The 23,001-nt window shown below is 36.1% G+C and overlaps 2 protein-coding genes across 2 annotated transcripts in view; both read left to right on the top strand.

The window, feature by feature from the left end:
• Positions 1-19,580, top strand: part of LOC139138934 (receptor-type tyrosine-protein phosphatase mu-like) — a 73,313-nt gene extending 53,733 nt beyond the window's left edge. The window contains exons 5-11 of the mRNA XM_070707556.1: positions 14,307-14,406; positions 16,083-16,162; positions 16,534-16,668; positions 16,990-17,097; positions 17,377-17,525; positions 17,623-17,758; positions 17,980-19,580. Of these exons, the coding sequence (XP_070563657.1) occupies positions 14,307-14,406; positions 16,083-16,162; positions 16,534-16,668; positions 16,990-17,097; positions 17,377-17,525; positions 17,623-17,758; positions 17,980-18,060 (789 nt within the window). The 3' untranslated portion in view covers positions 18,061-19,580. The remainder of the gene's footprint in view (positions 1-14,306; positions 14,407-16,082; positions 16,163-16,533; positions 16,669-16,989; positions 17,098-17,376; positions 17,526-17,622; positions 17,759-17,979) is intronic.
• LOC139139438 (receptor-type tyrosine-protein phosphatase mu-like) lies at positions 532-9,646 on the top strand. The gene is made up of 12 exons (XM_070708352.1): positions 532-746; positions 3,144-3,372; positions 3,691-3,760; positions 4,168-4,274; positions 4,576-4,768; positions 5,585-5,714; positions 6,547-6,796; positions 7,512-7,557; positions 7,886-8,000; positions 8,542-8,643; positions 8,927-9,105; positions 9,507-9,646. The coding sequence occupies exons 1-10, from the start codon at positions 532-534 to the stop codon at positions 8,585-8,587; spliced, it is 1,401 nt and encodes a 466-aa protein (XP_070564453.1). The 3' UTR covers positions 8,588-8,643; positions 8,927-9,105; positions 9,507-9,646.
• Positions 19,581-23,001: the final 3,421 nt, after the last annotated feature.

Raw genomic sequence — 23,001 nt, 5'->3', positions numbered from 1 at the left:
TCAAACAATGTTATAGGCATGAAATTATCATTTTAGGCATTCGCAATAACATTACTGACATTCAACTGATCGTGTAAGGCATTTCAAACAATGTTATAGGCATTGAAATTATCATTTTAGGCATTTGCAATAACATTACTGACATTTAAACGATCGTGTTAGGCATTTCAAACAATGTTATAGACAATTAAGGTGATTGTTGAAGGCACTCGATTGTTCACTTTCGGCGTTTGCAATACTGTTATAGTACTGTGCGGGCGCTGTTCTGTTATTTTAGATTGACCAACTCATTACCATGTCGATGGTAGGCTTGCACAATACAGTCAAAGTCATTCAGCTCATCGTCTTAGGCATTTTCATCATTGTAGAGCCCATTTGTGAGGGCGCTGTTCTCAACTCCGAGTCTGCGCAATAGGTCCGAAACAACAGAGTGCATACGCGAATTCCGCGCACTTTTAACCCACTTTTACTGCTATCGTCTCCAACAGGCATTCGCATGATATTGTACGCATTGAGCTCGAACTTTTCGCCATGGCCATGAAACGAATCCTCGAACAAATGTCTCTCAGTACTTTGGCTTCGAATTTTGAAGCTGAGCGAATCGATCCAACGCTTGTTCCATCTATGAGTGAGGGCCAACTCATGCGACTGGGAGTTGGCACAATGGGTCTCCAGCTACGTCTTAAACAGTTATGCCAGGCGTATATTCAAGCAGAAACACAGGAAAGTGAAGGTGACGCCGCCGTGTAATAAAGGGAAAGTGGCTTCACACATCAGCCATCTCGTCTTGTATGTGCTTTGGTGTGTTTAGTGTCTGAGTTGTGTTTTGGCTGTTAGTGTGGAAATTGACAAACGAGTCCGATGGCGAGACGTGGGCGCAGTCAGATGTGTCCTTGACAGCGGTGACTCTTTTTTATCCCCACGTTTCGAAACCAGAGCGGTCTCTTCCTCAGTCGCCAAGATATGTGCATATCTTTTTTGTTTTATGTCATGTCGATATTGTTGATCTCCTGTGCTTCTAGCAGTGAAGCCAGAATGCTTATGTTTGGATCGTAATGTGTTCGTTCGTTCATTGACTTGTTTCTGATGCAATGGTTTTTAACCTTAATCAGTGTGTCGCTTATGTTCGTATTTCTTTGTAAGCGATGATCGGTTGTTTAGGAAATAAATTCCTTAATGTTTCGTCCTTTTCTATGTGATCCCATTTTTACACTTGTCTTTATGTATGGGCTATATCTTGTTGTGAACACAAGTTGTTTTTCGTTCTGTTTTTTGTTCGCTGGTGTTGTAATTGCGTAATTCTGGTGGCGAACTTTGTTTGTGATGTAAATTCTAGAGATTTCATCCTGTTTGTAGCCACGTTCAACTAATCTTGCATTGAATGAATTGACTTTAGCACTAAAGTCATTCTCATTGTTGCAAGTTCTGATGTACCTTAGTGTTTCGCCTTTGATCAGGCCTTTAAAGGTAGATTTTGGATGGCATGATGTTCTATGTAGGAATTGAAACGTATCTGTGGTTTTCGTGTGTGTTCTTATGTCCAGTATTTTCTCACTGTTATGTCGTTGACCTTTGTATACACACAGATCGAGATACCACAAGATGTCCCTCAAAAGTATCAATTACGTCCCCAAGGTTATGAGAGGCAAGAATCTCCGCCATCGTCTTCATTTTGAATAGATATTAGTACCAGTTCAGTTCTAGGTCAGTACAGTGAGCTTACACTTGCTGTGAAAGCAATGCATTGTTAGAAAATCATTTATATTCTTTTCATGTGACTTACATTGTGGTGATTCCTGTCTGAGAGTCACAAAATAAAAGTTTCAACCATGTGAAAGCCTAAAAGAAGATATTTCATACGTTTTTGTAAGTTGATCTGATCATTTTTCGCGAAAAAAATAGAAAAAATAGAATCATTTGAGGTTAGAGGTCATCCCTCCTTGAAAAAAAGATACTTCAACGGAATGTTAAAAATACCAACCTTGATGTCATACTTGTATGCAAAGCTATTGCCAAGGCCTGTATTGCTAATGCCTAAGATAAATGGCGAAGTGTCTAAAGTAACTTTTACATTATTACAGATACCTGTCATAATAAATGAAACGCCTTAAAAATCTCGCTGATTCTTAAAATCATTACTTACATGACTCCAACGTTTGTAAAGTGGTAAAATAATTAATTAAAAGCCTATCAAATTGTTAAATGTTCGTAAAATGACCAAATAAATGCCTCAAAAATCAGTCACAAGGATATAACAGTAATAAAAATGCTTACAATTTTAAAAAAATGGTTATATCAGTGTTTGAAATGCCTAAAATAACAAACTGAATGCATTTAACAGTAAACTAAATTTTCTGTAACATTTATGAAAATGCCAATATAAATAACTGAATGCCTACAAAGCTATTGTGAATGCCTATCATGATTAACTAAATGCAAATGATGTTGCTTAAAATGCCAAACATAATCAACTAAATGCGAATGATGTTTTTGCAAATGCTTAACATGATTAACTGAATGCGAATAATGCCATTGCAAATGCCTTACATGACCATCTCAATGCTTAATGCCGTAAGAGTAATGCCTAGCATGATTAACTGGATGCGTACAAATGTATTGCAAATGCCTAACATGATTTATTGAATGCCAATAACGTTATTGTAAATGTCAAAATGTTCATCTCAATGCGTAGTGACATAGGAGTAATGTCCAGCATATTATGAAAATGCGAATCATGTTCTGAAATTGGAAAAGATAATATGCTTAAAATGCATTTATGACAGCTACGGCGTTCCGTAGATATGACAATATCGTTTAATGTTGTGAAATCATGAAAATTGGTTAAAACCTTGTCATTGACCAATTCGGGCATCGGAAACTCATCGTGCTAAACAAAAATTTATATTCTTGAAGAATTACATAACATTATAAGTCGGTAATGTGCTCTAAACTGAAGTGTATCCAAAATACTCAATATCACAAGGAGTCATATGGAATTGCATCTCCCTAAACATGTTTTCTCCTTTCCTCCTAAAATCTACTCCCATATGATAAAGTCTTAGCCAAATACTGTAAAAATACTGGATAGTGCATTAAGTGATATAGTTACTATAACAATTTCATAACGGTTTGGTTTTTCAAAGTACCATCGAACCAAGGAATGTCGTATTGAAGCCCAAGTATTTTACGGTGGAAGTAGAGTGGGCCATTCCTCATCCAACGAATGGAGTCGTCAAGAGATATGAAATAAGTTATTGGGAAGCAGATGAACCTTTAAGAACAAGGAAAGAGGACATCGTTGCAGTAAACCTAAAGGATGTTAACACGTTTCTTATAACAGGACTGAAATATGGTGTCATGTACACAGTCGAGGTATGTTCTCGAAGTTTGTCGCTTACGTTACTGACTTGTAACTTCAGGTAGAACGTTCTAGGATGAGTAACATCGATTGTTCATCTCGGAGAACTAACAGTAGCTACTAGTATCCTGTTTCATGTCAGAGAAGGATCTCTTTTATTCAACAGCTGATAATTACCAAACATCACACAAATATACCTCGATGACAATCTATATTCAAAAGTGTCACGTCATGGAGCAGAATGAAGTTGTTATCCTCTTTAATGAAAATATCGAACACAGTGTCAGGTAAAGATGGAGCTTTGCTAATTTTTCGCCAATAATGCCATTTAGGTAAAAGCTGCAACAAGTGCAGGATCGGGACCCCAAAGCGATGCCGCAAGCGTGCGAACAGCGATTGCAAGTAAGAAATTACTCATTATCAACTCTTTGAAAAAACTCTTAGCTTTTCTGATGGATGTTACAATTTCTCTAAACCGAAACAGACTTCAAATCGTATAGACATTGAGAGCTGTAAACTACCCGACTTTTCGACAAACATAATTCAAATATTGAAACTTTGAGAGTGTAGTTTAGCGCGTTTGTGATAATAATTTTTCATGAGCTCGTAGGTGGTTTTAACAATGGAGAGTGACAGTGGTGGACAGATAAGTCTGCGGAGACTTGTGATTACTTTTAAAGTATATTATGTAACACCTCGAAACGTATAATAAGCTTTGTCTTAAAAGTTTATTTTAAGAACGGTATATCTCAAACACGTTATCTGCAAATACAAACAGAAGACGGTACGCTTTGCTCATTTTCTTGCAGTTCCGGGAATGCCAGGATCTCTCAACGTCAAGGAAGTGACAACTGGGAGTATCACATTGATGTGGACGGACCCTGTGTTATTCAGCGGTGACATAATAGGATATGGAGTATGTTTGTTTAATAAATTCATAGTTCACTCGTTTTACGTAGCTTTAGATAACCACATCTGTCTTCGATTTTACAATAAATGTAATTTTGTATTTGTATCTCTAGTTTGCCACAAAATGTCATCCAATTTTCTCTTAGATATAATACAATGGCATTTTCAGAAGGGTTCAGTCGATGTGTATAATATACTATTAGCTATTTGCATGCATATATACCGAAACTCTTTCGAGGTAATTTCATTTCGCAGTTCACTATACGTTTGTGAATCTTTAGGTCCTTACAATTTATTTATTGATATAGATTTCATACAGATCGACAGACTCGGTTTTCACGGAAACGAAGATGGATTCTGGTGCAGTACGTATTGGAACAATGAAGACCTACGAGCTTGTTAATTTACAGCCAGGAACTAAATATGAAATATCGGTTAATGCAAGTACATTAGTTGGATTTGGAGAGCCTAGAATACTTCTTACAGGCACAACATTCGAAGGTATTTTATGTTACTATAGTATGTACACTGTTTGTACGTTTGACGAACTGCAAAACAAGAATAAATAAATCAGTAGTACCATGGTTTGATTGGAAGCACTGAAACACAAAGTGGCCCGGCAGAAATTATTTGTCAGGACCTTTTTTACCATTACAATTATTTTTTGTGATATCTGATACTCAACGAGATTAAGTCTGCTTGTGGTGAAAACGGGGCATAATTCGATGCGCATGCGACAATATATATATATATATATATATATATATATATATATATATATATATATATATATATATTATATATATATATATATATATATATATATATATATATATATTAAAATAAATTTTTTACATTTTAGCCATAAATCGTTTACAATTTAAGTACAACATTGAAGATACATTGCTTACTGGTATTATGAAAAAAACCTGGACAGGAGTTATATAGTGAGAAATTTTAAATAACGCGCCCTGAGTGTCAAACTATAGACCCTCGAGAAAAACGAGGGTCTATGGTCAAACTATAAGATACAGTATCGTAATAAAAAAATTTTATAACCTTGCTTGAAATATAATGTCCAAAATGGTTAGTAACCGGCACACTAAAAAAACATGTTCATAGTTGGATGCGCTTTACATGGTTTTGATTGTGAAATAATAGTAAAAATCTCACACATTTTGTATTCTGATTCTGAGCAGATAGAACTCTTTGATTCATGGTACATATTCACTGACGTTGATCGTGATCCAAACGTGTATAGGAGTGCCTATCGATTGTTTTAAGTATGCAAACAAGCTTCGTTTTGTCTCGCTCTAGTTGACATCTCAAAATTACTCCCCGTGAATGAAGACATTAGTAAACCAATTTCACAGTCAGACACACTTGTACTGGTAAGGTTGCCCGCATTTGCATCGGATGCAAGGATATCAATTGACAGTGAACTTTTGTAAGTATATAAATATATACGTTTACAAGTACTTTTGCAAGAACAAACATAAGTACAGTTGGACCATAATATTTCAAAAACTACCTAGAAGCAAAACTAAGTTTTCCGACGTACAGTCTATGACATAGATTATTGCTAGGTTAATTAGCGAGAACATCGGTTGGCAGAATCATAACCGTGTGACCGTTACAGAATCGTAGTTGCATTAAATTATTAGTGTCGGCACCTTTAACAAGAGCGTAATTTTACCATAATTTTATCATTCGATCAACACTTTCTGGAACGAATCGTTCCTTGTTAAAAACTACGCTGAAAAAATATTACTTATGTCAAAACATACATACATTTATTCAAGAATCCATTACATCTTAGATTTGTGGAGTGACCGTGATTATATGTATGATTGTGTAGATTCTTGTGCGTATGCCTACCTACCTATCCAACCACAAACAAACCTACCTACCTACCTACCTACCTACATACATACCCAACGTATCTACATGCCTCTCTACCTACCTACAGTGTACCTACGTACATTATAGTTATCTGCTTGCCTGCCTGAATGAAAACATACATGTCTACATACATGTCTACACACATGTCTACATACATTTCTACATACATACATACATTAATACATACATACATACATACATACATACATACATACATACATACATACATACATACATACATACATACATACATACATACATACATACATACATACATACATACACACATACATACATACATACATACATACATACGCCACACACTAATTACGAAACTACGTTTTTTGTTATTTTATTGGACAATTATATATTTTCAGAGATTTCATTGTAGTGGTAGAGTATGATGAACGTAAAGGTACAAAGAGACGAAGAGAAATTGACACCAGTATGTTAAAGGGCTACAACACTAGTGGTGAACCGTATATAACTGCCTTGTTCACTACTGACAATGTGCCAAGCACTTTTAACGTCGGAAGTGGCGGTCTCTATGGTGGTTATTTGAACGCTCCTTTAGAACGTGGAAGACGATACAATATATATTATGGTCTAGCGACTTCCTATACAGGGGTGAGATATTTAATATTATTATAATCTTGTTTTCATTACAACATATTTGTAATGCAAAGGCCCCCCTTGTTGAATAGTGCAAAACCAAGAAGGTGGTGACAGTGGAGAGGAGGAGACTATTACATAAGAATCAAAGTGAATACTATTAAAGGATGTTATGCCTTAGCCTCATACAACAATATAACAACTTTTATAGCTATCAAGCATTTGAAGTCCATATATCAAAAGTCAGATTAACCAAGTTGATGAAACTACAAAAAACCGTAATGCATACAAAAAGCAGTTCAGAAACAAAATACACAACAAGGTCAAAGTTACGAGGAAAAGATGTGTAACACCTGGCAAGACGAGAACCACGAAGTGATTTCAAGTGTTTTGAATATGGTAACGGTGGCCTACGTGTGCCAAATATATTAATACTTTTAATACTTATGTCATATTTAGAATGGTCACACAATCAAGATTTCATCACCATTACCATCTGCAATCATAAGAAGCCGTTACGACTTGCATCTAACCCATTTGATGAAGTGATATTTCCTATAAGTATAAGCTAGAACACCCATTAAGTTATTTACGATTTGTACTATCAGTTATTTAATACGGCAAGGTAAGCTGCCATACCTTTACTGGTACGTTACCAACAGCACTGACCCTCTGAGCAATTAAAACCCTGGCGAGTTACAATGTGACGTTTTATTTATTCTTATTGCAGGAAGTTGCATGCTACCTAGATGAAAAATCTTCTTTGTCATTTTTAGGTAACGTATTACCAACAGACATCTGTTAATCGCTACAAATAAATAAAACAAATTACATGAGAACAGCGGAAAATAATTATTGAAATGACATTTTAGATATAGTAGGTTTATCATCTTTCTGTCTGCCTGTCTATGTATGTATGTATGTATGTATGTATGTATGTATGTATGTATGTATGTATGTATGTATGTATGTATCTATCTATCTATCTATCTATCTATCTATCTATCTATCTATCTATGTATGTATCTATGTCGTGTTATCTATTGCAATGTGTAAACAAATGCCATTTGTCTGTAAAATCATGTATACTGTTTTTATATGCAGCCGGGAGAACAACATCTACTGAGAGCAATCATCGTACTTCACACATTCTTGGTGGTTTTCTGGCTGTGGTGTTATCTGTATTGATTATTGGTGGTTTTGTTGTTGTTTTCAAATGGTAAGTAGTGTACGGCAATTTTGAAGCTGAAACCAGTTAAATGTTCCTTTTTCGTTGTCAGCGTGTAAACGTAAACCAATCAATCAACTCTGATTTAAAAATGTCTCCGCAAGAGACCACAAACTCTCATTTTTAAAATAGCCAAGTTAACGAGTTTAGAAGAAAAGTTTAACTTTCTCTTCAAATTATCAGTGATAACAAAGTTTACCCTTTTCTACTATCGCGTCAATCCTGCAGTTTCAAAAGTCAAATTATTCCTTCTCTTGCGTCGATGTGGTTAGTTTAGAAGCGTACTGATAAATTTAAAAATATGTGGTCTGACACGCTGACTTTGTTGCAAAGGAACCCTTCACTGCTTTAAGCAGTACCTTGATGTTGAAGGCCATTCGTAAAGAAGGGTCGATCACTTCTTCAGACATACTGTCCAGAAACCTCTCTTTAGAAATTCATCGCTAAAATCTTTAAATTGACAGAGACAAGCAAGCCTACATTGTGTCGGCCATGTTCTGAACAAGTTAAACTTCATTACTTTCCACTGTAGGATTCAATCAAGACGAAGAAAGAAGAACAAGATCACGACGAATTGAACTTACTGAAGACAGCCAAATTAAAACGGGAAATAAGACTTTTGGGATAGAACAAGGTTATTATATTTTTTCCTTGTGCGTCCTTTGTGAACATGACTTTATATCGGCAAACACAAATGTTATATCACATACAACGCATCTTCATATCTTCAATCTTCTTCAATACTAATGAAAAAATTTATCCATCATAGATGAGCAGTGGCTATTGTCAGGAGGTTAAGTAGTTGATTTTATCTGGTCTGGCTGTTCTTATACAAAAGCTAAATGTTTTTCGTAATAAATGTCTTGTGTTCAGCAAATCAATGTTTTTTTATCTTTTTCCTGTTTACTCTATACTAGCTCCTCCATCAAAGTTCACAGACACGGAGCATCAAGCAAAACGAAAAATGCACGGTAAAGGCGATGAGTACGCAGTCACTCAGTCTGCAACCTCAGTGACAAAACCAGCTGTAAAACCAAAACCAGGACATGTTAAGAAGTCAGGGGAAAACAACGTGTACTGCAATATGCTGGAAACGGTAAGCGTACATAACGATACATCAATTCCTTTCTCTATCTCTGATTGTTCTCAGATTGAAGTTTTTAAAAATGATTTCGTCATCCTTTAAATCTTTGCTCATTCATCAATTTGCTTCAACTTGTAATGCTAGATGTTAATACTATCGCTGTGCTGGTATCTTTATAACGTTCATAATCTGCCACTAAATAGCAAACACTCATAAAGTCTTAAGGAGCACTGGGTAGTCAGCTCTTGGTAAAGAATCATGGTCAATTACATGACCACAAAGTATTTCTCGGGTCGGATAAATTATTTCGGCATTAGTTTGAATCGCCGTATTACTCACCTGTTCATACTATACAGTAGACTATATAGGTAGTACACAATAGACTAAATGACAACCACCTTATCTTTTCACAGCAAAGTGACAACATTTATTCGTCTTTGGATCCCGAAGCAATGTATCCTGATACGACTATTCCGGTTCCAAATATTACTAGGGTCTTAAATGACCTTTTGAAGGAAGATCTAGATCACAATAAAACACGCCTGAATTGGAATGGCAGGTAAGTTTACTCTTTAAAGCCCCAGTATTTGTAACTTTTAACAATTTTTTTCATATTTTTGATTAAAATGACATCCTCAGTATGTGAAAGTAGACCATAATTAATACTGAATCGCATAGTTTGCATGCCCAGCCCGCCTCACGATTAACAGTAAAAGGAGTGAAAAATGACTTCTTGTCCGGACCAGAAGTCAGGCTTTGTTGACACACGAAACGAAACGTAATCACATCACCGCGCATGCTCAACCACATCTATGCAAGTTTACTGTGGCGTCCATAGAAACTTACGCTCTTCGAAAAGGTCTGGTCCATCGAAACTGGAGACTCAGCTAAAAACGCGCGAAAGTTGGGTGAAATACCGGAAAGATATAAATATGTAAGTGTTCACAGATTGTTCCGACTATAATGAGCCGTGCAAACAAACGTCTTGAACAGCTAAACTAACGATGGAGGCAGTCGATTGTGAGCTTCATGCACTGCATTGCACGTTGTGACCGACGGTACGGAGATCAAGTTTGGTGAATGAATTGAGAGAGAAAAACATATATGAATAAAAATTCAACACTTCACCATTGTAATCATTGAACTAGTTGTTTCTTCCATTATGGAGTATAATGAAAATTTCGTTGAAAATAAATGACGGGACTGATACTGAAACGAAGTTTTGTGTACAGCCAGGCTACGCTGCAGGCAACACAGCCTATCAACTTCGCATATCGTTGCCGTAATTGAAAACGCTCAGAAAGGAAAAATTATATCTTGAATGCAGTACAAAAGTCTTACTTATTAAATTTAAAAGTATTTCCAAATAATATCGAACGTAACGGGTATCTAATCCTCACAAGGACTACAGTAGTACAATTATCGGCTAGCTGCGATGCGATGGAGCTCCAGGCATGGTAGAAGTTCGAACACCAGAGAGATCCCGGCCTCACTGCAAAGTCGTCCCCTGCGCACCCGGCCCGACAGCAAACTAACCTCTTGGTTTGATTCTATTGTTTACATATTTTTTGTATAAAATTCATGATACATATATCTGACTTTCACAACTGTACAATTTGCTTCGGACTGTGATTTTGGCTGTAGTCTACAGACGATCGGAGGGAGCTAAGGCAGGCCCCAAATTTGCATGGACAATGCCCGGGACAATTATACACGCAGCTCGATGAGAAAGTCATTCACATAAGCGTAAATGAAGTGATCAATACAAAACTTTTAAACATCACTGGTTCTGAAAATTATGATCAATGGTTCTGACCTACGGATATTACACTGCGACGTTTTTTTGGGTTTTTTTGCGTTTGGCTGGCTACTAGTCCTGTAAGGCTGTTTTCATGGAGGTAGTACTAGTAGACTGTACAAGTGCAGCGGGGCAGGGCTGGGATTGGCGAGGGGCCTGCAGCAAGCTAAAGTTGACAGCGCCCATTGCAGAATGCCCGCGTGTTCGCCTTTCGCGTTTGGGAGGAAATTTACCGCTGTATTCAGAATGCCTTTTTACATGTAACAGTATAAAAGCTCAAAAACTGATGCATCAAAAGCCAAGAGTCCGTAAATTTCTTAGCAGTAGCTCCATTGTTTTTTCTAAATTTTCGCTGAGATATCAGGCGTGCGTATACTGGTCCCGGTTGTTCTGACTCGGGCGTTCACAGCTGTTTAGGGAGTCGTCATTATTTACAACCTTGGGGTCGGAGGAATTACATTAAAAACTCCGAAATTTGATTCACGCCCCAGCCAACCATGATGACTTTGAGTAACCCCACTCTAACAGAAATTTTGGCTTACCTGAGCCCATGTAACAATATGTAGATATAAAAAGCTCACCTAATAACCAGTCTCCGATCATATAGTATTGTTAAATTTGGATGGGTAGCATGTCATTATGGTATGGTTAAATGTCCAAATGGTTGTTGAACTCAAGTCAATTAAAATTGACATTTCTATGATAATATAAAGGATGAATTCACAACAGTTCAGTTTTGTCCTAGATCCTGTGCACTTATATTGATATCTGTCGAGAACATTTCTCCATGACCCAGCCTCTCCTTTCACCTCTGGTAACGACTGTAGAAAACTACTGTGTGACATCATCATCACCACTGTCGATCCTCATCTTTACTGTCGCTGGTGCCATTGAGTACATGAACAACGATATCATTCTCATCGTCACTATCTTCTCTTTCATAATAAGTATTGTAGTTTTTGCCTTGCTTCATCTAGTTGATATTTATTGTTCTGTTAAAGTATTTATTTTCTTTTTATTTAACATGTATCAGAGTAAAATATATATTATCAACTAATCATTATGTCATTGAGGACAGAGTAAGACAAAGAAAAAACATTTTGAGCACCCCCTTATTAGCTTTCAATTTTTGAATGACCCCCAGGTCGTAAATACTGACGGTTCCCTTACTTGCTGCCAAAGGCCATCGCGTTCACTGCATTCGACAGCCTACCATACATTGCCAAACTATGTTGCTTCGATTTCGCAATCACCTTGCCACTAAAGCAACAATCAGCTGAAATTTATTACTTCAAGTTACTCAATTTTGATAGCTATTTGCCTACAGAAGTGAGCCAAGTGTATATAGTGTCGTCTTGATTTTAAATCGGTACCGGGAGTTCTGAGTGACCAACTGCAGGGTGTGCATCGGCGCACTGCCGCTTGCAGTTTGAATAATCCGTATATAGCGCACACTGTACCAGAATAGAATGTCAGCTCCTCTGCCAAAGTTCTGTATCCTCTGAAACACAGTAGCAGTACGTATTTGAACAGAGAAAAACAAAAGAAAACCATTCGCAGGTCATTCAGCCGGCGACCATGGGCAGTGTGGCGGGGCATGGCATGGCCCCAGGAATGTTGCAGGTTCGATGGATGTCATCAGTATCGGCGTTCTCGGTCACATGCACAGCCTACAAGTTGTCAACAAACCCGCGCGGCAATCCAACTCGATCGGGCAATATTTAGCGTTTGTATGTCACTACAGGAGCACAAATTTGGCTTAGGGGTGGACCATTTGATATCCTGGGGGGGCTTGGAAGATTGGTGGAGAGCCATTATTTTTTTTCCCACGTGCTTCACCATGAATTATTTTTTTTCTGCAGGGCATATGCTGGCAACTTTTTTTTTCACTTTCCTTCTTCGAGATATATTTTTTTTTACCAAATTTCGGTGCAATGTTTGTTTGCTTGGTTTTTCACACCCAGTAACAAGATGCTGTTCTATCGCACACAGACTATATTCAAGAAACTAAATGAAGTTATGTAAATACATGTACATTTTTGATTCACTTTACAAAAACATATTTGTAAAATCATGTACATTTATGGCATTTACTTGTTATTGTTGTCCTTACATTGAAAGTAGCCGGGTAATTTAAGAAAGTAGACGGTTGGACTGCGAGGGAGCGAAGCGACTGAGTGGCGAGTGAGCGTAGCGAACGAGGGGGGGGAGAGCGCGAGAGGGGGGTGTCCCCCTGTCGCAAGGCGAAAATGAAATTTTGGAGTGGAAATGGTTATCTCTGGTGGCATCTGAGGTGACATTTACTGACTGAAACAGTACTTTTGTTGTGTGTCTTAGACGTGGCTCACATACAACAAAACAAACAAACATGATTTTGTTTTGTTTGTATTATTTATGACACACTTATGGTTTTATTTGCAGTGAAGATGTAACATTTAATCTTAAATCACCTGCTGTCTGCTCATTTCATTGCCCATTTCCATTCTTCATTACCACATAGTAGTTTCCCCAAAACCATCAAACTCATTCAATTCTAATCAAAACACATTCGCTTTTGTTAAGAAAAACATTGGTAAGATAATTCACTATAACAGTGTTCGCATTTACGAATAAAACATGCGTATATAGAAAACTCATAACAATGAAAAAATGTGTAGAGAGTCGATCCAATGCGTAATAATATTACGCATTGGATTGAGTCTCTACGCATTTTTTCATTGTTATGAGTTTTCTATGCGCAAACGATAATAGTAAAATGTTTGCAGGCTGTCTCTCTTCTTGTGGTATTTTGACAAAATCCTTACATTCAGATTTACACATTTCTGGAAAAACACTGGTGAGCAATTTCAATTTCAGAATACTTCCTCTAATCAGAAGGTCATGTATACTGTACAATTGTTCATATTCAGTTATTGTTCCTCAAGCTTGAAACGGTTTATGCTTTATAAAACTCTAGAGCTACTGCTTGATTTTTATTGATGCTGCAGTGTGCATCGAACAATTGCCAAGATTTTTTTTTCCGAGTCGCAATGGTCCATAATTTTTTTCCATCAGCCACCTAAAGCCAGATTTTTTTTTCGAGCAACTCCACCTGGCATCTTTTTTTCCCCCAAATCTTCCAAGCCCCCCCCCCAGGATATCAAATGGTCCACCCCTTATTTCTTTACTGAACAACATTTCACGATGGATGTAAGAGAATAACATGTAATTTCGAACATAAAAAAGGTTAAAAGTTACAAATACTGGGGCTTTAATAATGTTTCAAATTACTGCGAAATTTCCATGTTTCGATTTCTGTGTACAGTTGTTGTGATTGTGATTTGTTTCAGGAAATTAATCTTAAAAGGGTTTTTTCCAGATACTATTTTGCCTTTGGCAATTCATGATTGAAATTCAATTGTGTTCCTATTTACAGAAACTGAATGAAAGCAGCTACAAACCCAGACCAGAAGAATGTCAAGATGGGCGACTCCCTGAAAATAGGGAGAAAAATAGATCAAGGGACGTTCTACCTTGTAAGTTACACAAATTAACATTTTCATCTTTATGACAGAGTTTTTACAAAAGTGAAAAAATGAATACAAATTGCCAAAGGCCACGTTGTATAAGAGGCTGTTATCCGTTAATTTGGATGTGACCGTAAAAGTAGTATGTTGTATGGTGCGAAACTTTCAAACGTGTATTTTGGGTGTGGATATATGATCTAAATTTTAATGCTTTGCAAAACGTAGTTTCAAGTTGACACCATGCAAAGATTTGTGCATGTCTGGAGGATGTTGATTTTTTATGTTTAGCACGCACTATGTGGTCTTGATCAAGGACTATGCTGTACAATTGCGCTAATGTATCTTGTATACTTATGGTGGAGCTGCATGTTGCCAAAAAAGTTTTTGTTAAAGCAATATTTCTCATTAAAGATGACAAGGAAACCCCTCATACTATATACTTTCAAAAAGCGGACTCTAAAGTTAAGTATGGTAGCAGCAGTTAACTCGAAGGATAAAGTGGGTGTATATTTGGGGTAAAACCTCAATTTTGGTATTAATGACAAAAAATAATTAAGTCAAAAACTTGATGCTATTTTCTGAAATGTATTACTTTACTTGAATGAAGAGTATATGTAGAAAAGAAACGACTATTTTATTATGCATCATCTATCCTCATCCTAAAATGGCAAGTGTTGAAAGACTGACACTTAAAAAAGTGATGAAAATCATGAGTAACAACATTAATGCCTCTTATTCAAAATATAAGAACTTTATTGCCAAACGAATAGTCGTTTTTATACAGCATTCAAGAAACATAATATGAAAATTTAAGAAAATTTGACCCAGGCAGAGTGGAGCTACGTGCTTTGAAAAACTTGAAATTGGGCGAAGAAAGAAGACAGAAAATCGGGTGATTTGCATACATTTGCATAGATTAACACTTCATTATCACGTCACTTATGACTACTTGACAAGCTAAAAGGTGAACCCAACCAATATTTTAATCTTGGTATTTGCAAAAAAATATTATTGAGCAAAATACACTGTATTGGGTGAAACGCCGCCTTATGTCATGCAACTTTGTTCTTCCTTTCTGTTTGTAGTACACCTCATAAAATCCAGTTGCGATTTGTCAATCTACGGTCATGTGCATCATATTTTTATGTTAATACAATCAAAGGACCAATTTGATTTACCGATTAATAGTTTTTAATTGTTACTGAGCCATGTAACAGTTTGGATAACTGTTAATTTGATAAGTTAACTTTATATCTATTGTACATACGTTCGCGCATTGTGAACGAATATAGGATTGTCATCTGCGATGGAAAATTGTGATGGCGGAAAATATGTCATCTAAACGAAATTACATGAAATGTGGCTCAAAATATTCATTTACTTTTAGTCAAACATTCCAAGTAAGTTTGGTAATTCAGCACCTTTTATTACTAGAAAGAAATCCAATTAACTTATAAATGTGTTAAGACCGTATTATATGTATAAATGAATTTATATTTTTAATACGCATATTTTACTATGACGTTTAAACAAACCCGAAATTCTAAATGATACAGGTTATAAAATTTCTACGTCTGTAACTTTGTAATTATCGTAGTTGTGTCCGAAGAGCGACTGGAAAAACGTGGCAAGTTAAGTACGATAATTATCATAATTATATGAATGATTTTTGATAAATATTGCAGTCGATAAATATCGTCCCAAGCTATTAAGTTTCATGCAAGATGGTGATGCAACAGGCTACATTAACGCAAGTTTCGTAGATGTGAGTATTATACAGCAAAACATTCATGTGATTACCTAACAACCATTGCAGTAATTTTCAAAGCTTTTTCTTTTTCAGGTACCGTCTACAATCATTGTTTCTTAAACTCTTATATAGCATTAATTATGCAATACGATTAGTAAAACAGATGGTATTTTTGTACAAAAATCAAAATACAAGATAGTATCAGCCATGTATATTGTTGTTGTTGTTGTCGTTGTTGTTTTTGTCATTGTTGTTTTCGTCGTCGTTGTTGTTGTCTTTGTTGTTGTTGAATGAATAAATAAAATTATTTATTTATGCATGCATGTATTAATTCATTTAAAAATTAAACTTTATTCCTTCATTTACTTATTTATTTTCATTTGCAGTCTTACAAGACGAAAAATGCGTTCATAGTAACCCAGATGCCGTTACCTCACACTGAGGTTGATTTCTGGAGAATGGTCTACGACCACAAATCACGTGTCATTGTCATGCTCAACGACGAGGGTGGAAATGACTCTGTGAGTGACATCTTTATTAGATATCGTCAATCTAGCATGCTAGAAAAGTTTGATCGAATACAGGGGACTTCTTGTAGTTACAGAGCATGAATAACACAGACGAAATTTTACGACTTACTATTTGATTGATTGTTCAGCTTTCGGTAACTGTCGAGAAAATTGAAAGTATTTTCTAAGTTCTTTTCGTCGGGAGTTTTTCGAGTCCAAAGCGAGCATGGCAGAGGAGACTATGTTGGTATCATACCGTGTTGTACAGACTTTCATCATGAGCACCTTGCAATGGAAATTTTTTTTGTTTTGTTTCCTGTTGATCCTCACTAGTATTTGCCGCCAGCGCATGACGTAAGACAATGCGGATCATTTGCCTTGAAATTAGTGAGTGTCGAAGCAGAAGGAAGCATCACTGAAAGAAAATTGACCCTATCCATGGTAAGTTTGAAAATTACGTAAAGTACTGCTTCACTGTATGACACAATTCTTTGGGGTTTTGAAATTCCAATAACCTTATTTGAAATATGTGTTCGTCAATTGATTTATAGAACACGTGTGGGTACTCTCTCAAAGTGTATTGTATATACAATACGCCGTAAAGGTAAATTATGCGATAAATCTCGTCCATTGACGTTATTTTCTTAGAGGTTGAAACTAAATAAAGGATATTTAGAGTATTTTTGACATTTTACCGTCTTTCATTCTCAATGTGAATAGGGAAAGGAGTCATTTGTGATACATCACTTCCAAATTCATGGATGGCGACGTGAGAGTGCCAATGGAAATCTTGCTAAGAAAATCATGGAGTTAATAACAAAGACTGAAGAAATAGAGACCGAAACGAGGCCATTCACCGTGCACTGCCTGTGAGTAGTAATACAACTGTAGTTTGGGTTCGTTTGTGTAATTGTGTTTTTCGAAAAGTGATACGAATTAAAGAGCCCTCCGCAACTATTCTTACAGCAATGGTATTGACCAAAGTGGTGTCTTCTGTGCAATTCTCTACGCCTGTGAAAAAATCAGGGCAGATCAAGTGGTGGATATTTTCAATGCTGTGAGGTCTCTGAGAAATAACCGACCCCGTATGGTTGAAACACTGGTAAGTTTAATACTAAAACTGCCATTTGATGCAGTTCACATCATGCGTTTATGCACTCTGAAAGCGAAAAGAATGTTACTGAAAAGAAAAAAAGACCGCAGAAAACTACATACATAAATGATATAGTGTGTCATCTTCTCTTGATGTAATTTATTGTCCTCTAATTGTATGCAACCTCATTAAAAACGACTTTTAATATCTTTATGTCTCTATTTTCACAGGAGCAATATCGACTTTGTTATGAGGTGATGAAACTGTATTGTGAGACCAACATTCCGTCATACTATAATCTCAAGGCCTGATGGTTTGAAGATATACTTCTTCAATCTATTTGATTACTTTGTCATTTCCGTTTTTTATCATGGATAGTTTGAGCAAAAAATTACCATATAATAATTTTTGATGCTCGTGTAGGCCAAGTTTGGGTCTCTTGAATGAATTACGTCATTACGACTGTTTCTGTGAATTGATTCTACATATAACTGCAACGCTATACTAGATACATATGTTAGTTTAAAATTTTGAACAAGTCTTTAACCATTAAATTTATGTTCAACGATTTATTGGCTGAATATGAACACCTTTGCTTCACAATCTGGTTGAATTTTATCATATACAAGATACTTTAATAAATAGCTTTGAATCATGAGAGTTAATTAAATCTTGTATATTTAGAATATACGTATGTTGATATTTTAATCTTGTGATTGTAGACGGTACTTTTTATGTCAACAGTGACTTTATGAGCAAACTTGCTTGAGGACTACATGGATATAACCGAAAAATCAGTCGTCCTTCTCTATAATCTGGTATTGTATTTATCTCATAGAAGGACAATTTGATACAAGAAATTTGTCGAATGTCAAAAAAGTGTTACTATATTGCAGTGTCATACTTGTATACTATTATACGAAGCATAGCAATAAGAAAAAAATTGTATATGAAAAAGAAAATGTCATACTAATAACAAAGGAGTCATACGAAAATGTGCTTTTATATTCAGATTTTTTTCAATTCAGAGCTCGTGCCATAAACAGCTTTAGTAAAGCACGTAGAGTCGACATTGTGAAGCAGTGTCAGAAACATTTCACCATCAGAGATTTAAATCTGTTTAACCTTGAGTCTTTGAATGCTCACTTGACGTATAAAGTATATGCTACAGTTACTTTAAAGTAAGCAAGGAATACAACAGATTGTTTGTTCGGCAGTGCCCCTTTGGCATAGCTATTCGTTAGATATTTCTAACTCTGTCATATATTCGAAGTTACTTTAATGTCGATTTTGTAGTTCATTAATCTTGAGATCGACACAGTTATGATTTCAGCATTCATTCCTAAAGAAAATAATATTCAGTTTTATTGTCCGTGCCATTCTTTTGACGAGAAACAAACATATGTACTTATAAATAAAATAAATAGCTAATTAAGCATCAGAAGAACTAAATACTTATATATTGACTTAACCATTTGTTTTTATCTTTAACTGGTTTAGTGAGGAAACGTAAGTACATGTAGTGAAAGGTCTATACGAATGACATGTCGATTCATGGCAAAAGTGCCAAACACTTTCAGGAATATATCTGCCTAATTGTATGAAAAATGCTGTCGGTTAGAAACTCGGTCTTAAACGTTTTCACTCACAAATTTCGTCGTGATTTCCATTGAATAAGATACATGCAATTTCTGGAATTATTCTTTACATCGGTAGCAGGTCAGATGTCGAAGCATCAACGCTATGCAATAAATCGCAAAATATTTGTTGCAAGTGACTGTATGCAAATTTAACCAACAGACAGACCTGTAGCATCGATATATTTGACAAATAAATAGAACCATTCTGATGTCTTTGCTTGATTTTTTTCATGTGTGTTCTAGTAGGAATATATTTGAGTAATTGTTGAGCTGGTAGTTTAAGTTTTCCAAAGAGTACAGCAACTGCAAGTGTCTGAAGGAAATTTTAATCTATACGGGATAAGGCCAAGCAAGAAAAATTGTGCCGTTCAGATAACCCGACCTACCCTATTTTTTGCCTACCGACCCCAAACTTTTTAGAGCTACGTTAACACTGAAGTTAAAAACACAGAAAGAGAAAAAACCGTAAAATCACGCGTTCGTTACTTGGCATTTGATTTTTGCTTGAACGAGGACATCTTTTATGTTTTTTTCCTTTATATGTGTGATACATTTTTCTTCAAATGTTGTGGCCAGTGTTCAACCGCAGTAAAACCCTGAAAATGCATATTTTAAAAATAAAAATATTTTGGAAAAAAAATTTCTGCCGACCTACCTACCGTATTTTTGAAAACCATGTTATAGGAACGGCATAATTTATTTGTTTTCGCCTAATCAGGTCTTACACCCTGACATTCTATCATTACCAAGTCAACCCTCTGCGCAATTAAAGTGGTTAATCGATTTATTCATAGAGAGGGCCAACCGCATATGGTGATATAAGGAAGGCTAAAGAAAAACTATGATGATGATGATGATGATGATGATGATGATGATGATGATGATGATGATGGTGATAAAGATGTGGTGATGGTGATTATGTTGTTTTGTTAGTAGTAGTGATCGTGTTAGACTGCGGGTTCGGCTTGAAGTCATGTTTCATGTAATATTGACAGCTGGAAAGAAATCGCCAAAGACTGTTGGTTAATAAGAAACCCTGCTTGAAAACTAGATGATTTGATGATGCGCATTCTTCAAACAGCGCCACCAACAAAGGGGATCAGTGTGGAGATTTTGCCACAATAGGATTTTTTGTGATCAAAGCGTGGTTCGTAAAACGTGGCGACCAAGTTCCATCATTGAAAAAGCCATCCAAGGATAATACTGTATTGGTTTAGTTACCTTTTTATAATTAGACCCAATTATATGTGTATTACAGCAAACGTTATGTTGCTGGCAATAGTTCACTGAGCGTTCTTTTGTTTGAGAAAAAAAAACTGCTATTTAAAACGTGCAGTGCAGCTATTTATTGATAAAGGTATGATAACTTAGTTTGAACACCAAACCCCCTATCCAAGGCCTACATCACTGGTTGCAATGCAATGGTGTGGCCAGCTGCAAACACTGATGAAAATAAGGAATATCCAACTCATGTCTTCGTTGGTGTAAAAGGGCCACAAAATGGGTGGCCGTTTAATGAAAAACTGTAACTGTGAAAAATGCAGACCACAAAATTGGTTACAAACAAAGCATAGCACAAAACGTGTGCCCTTACAATAAATAATCTGCTGATACCTGCGATAAAGTTGTACTGGTGAACTTTATCGAGAAGGTTACAAAACTGGTGCCAAATTAAAGAAAGTGTCTCACAAAATATTTTTCCGTTCAATGATTAACATACTCATAAGAGTGAAACGCACAAAGCGGGCCAATTAGCAGTCTATTAAAGAATTCACCTACATAGGTAACGCATTTAATGTTGTTCCAATCTTGCTGTGGGGTGGCCCAAACACACAAAAATCAATGGTCAACTGCGGTGGAAAGGAGGGGAGGTGGATGTTGTTCAAGCTCACACGACGTAGAGCGGTAGAAATGCTAGTCTTGCTTGGAGCCTCGGGCAGAGGATCAGCATGACTGATAAAATCTTGACCTCCACCACAGATAGTGTTGTCTGCACGTTTGCAGTCAGATAAAATTCCTTACTTTGTAACTCCTCATTCCCGCGAAATACCTATCTTCTGAAGATAAAGTAAATGTTATATTCATCATAGGTCGCGAGTACGACTTTATTCGAAAATTTATTCGTTTGTGAATTATAGTGTCATGAGAAAAGCGCACTGTTTATGTTGATAGACTTAATGACAACCTGAATGCACACTGACATCCTTGCAAATTAGTGTAAAACATTGCTTTAAACTAATTCTGAAAACTGCTTAATAAATTAGGACAAGAAAAAGGTTAAAGAACAAATAACTATTATCCTATTCATCACTTTTCAAATAATCCATCGTTAAGTCGATTTCTAGATAGCAGTGGTCAAAATCACAAGCCGATGTTGTGAATGGGCTTTGCACACTGTATCGAAGAAATAATGACACATGCCATATTGTTACAAAGTATCCAGCCTTTTGTATCGTATTTCAATATGCACGTGATAAATATCAAGTACTTTTACACTGCAGATATCCTTGCCAGCAGTCAATGCATAATTGTAACTCGGCAGAGCAATACGGGTAATAGATCTACACACAGTAGTAGTATATCTACACAAAGCATATTATTCTAACCCTGTGGATATTTGGCAGCAGAACGTGCTGCTGTAGAGTTTTTGACATGACGATTTTCGAAGTACATATACACAATTAAATGAAAGCGTCAAAAGAGCGTTCTTGACTTTAATAATAAGACGGCACCGGTAACACAGCACGTACAAGGTAGTGGAACACCGTTAAAATGAATTAACAATATATAGCAAAGTTAAACTTTTTCAAAAAAGTATGTTTTAATGTAAATTGACATAGTTTTCCCGTTTCTGACCATTGCTGCACATTTGTCGAGCGTTTGAAATATATATCTGAAAGGGCTCTGTTAACGTTACAGCTGGTCAAATTCAATGATACTGTTGCCAATCGTGATTTTTGTTACAGTTAAGCCAAGTTTGCATTTTATATTTCAGTTTTCATAACATGAGTACTATCAGATTCGTATACACGTTGCTTTAATGAAGAACGGAGTGTTCTTCTAAAATTGCCGATTGACAAAATTGCCTGCATGAAGACCGACATTAATTTTTCGCAATTATGCAAACAAAAGGCACTCTTTGCCAGATGTACTAGTGATACCATGCGCAATTTTTAAGTGCGCTCTCGGTTTTTCTTCCAGGAGTTCCTTGGAAACGCAGTTGTTGCGGGATTGACGTCAATAAATTTGTCTTTACAAATTACCCCCAGTTATCATATTTACAAAGCGCTATTATTACTAGAAGCTAAAGATGAGGTATATTTAATTTCTGTAAATCTACGCTGCGACTTTATGTTTGTGTGACTTACTTCGGTCACTTCATTGACAAATTCAAAGTGTCTTGTCACCTGTAAACATTGTTGTGCATATCGTTGTTTAAGGTAGAATGCGCCTCGGGGACAGATATTTGGACTCTCAAACTTTTCCAGTTCTTTTCTGATCAACCACTTATGTGGGCTCATTTTGGAGCCCTTTGAAGAAAGAAACGCTTTCACCGTCTTAGTTTTTTGAAAATCGAAATTTCTATATTTGAAAGTACAAACTTTGCACAAG

This window comes from Ptychodera flava, chromosome 8 (genome assembly GCF_041260155.1).
Source record: "Ptychodera flava strain L36383 chromosome 8, AS_Pfla_20210202, whole genome shotgun sequence".
Taxonomy (NCBI): Eukaryota; Metazoa; Hemichordata; class Enteropneusta; family Ptychoderidae; genus Ptychodera; species Ptychodera flava.
The sequence above is the reverse complement of the archived record's forward strand: the minus strand, read 5'-3'. Positions and strand labels throughout refer to the sequence as shown.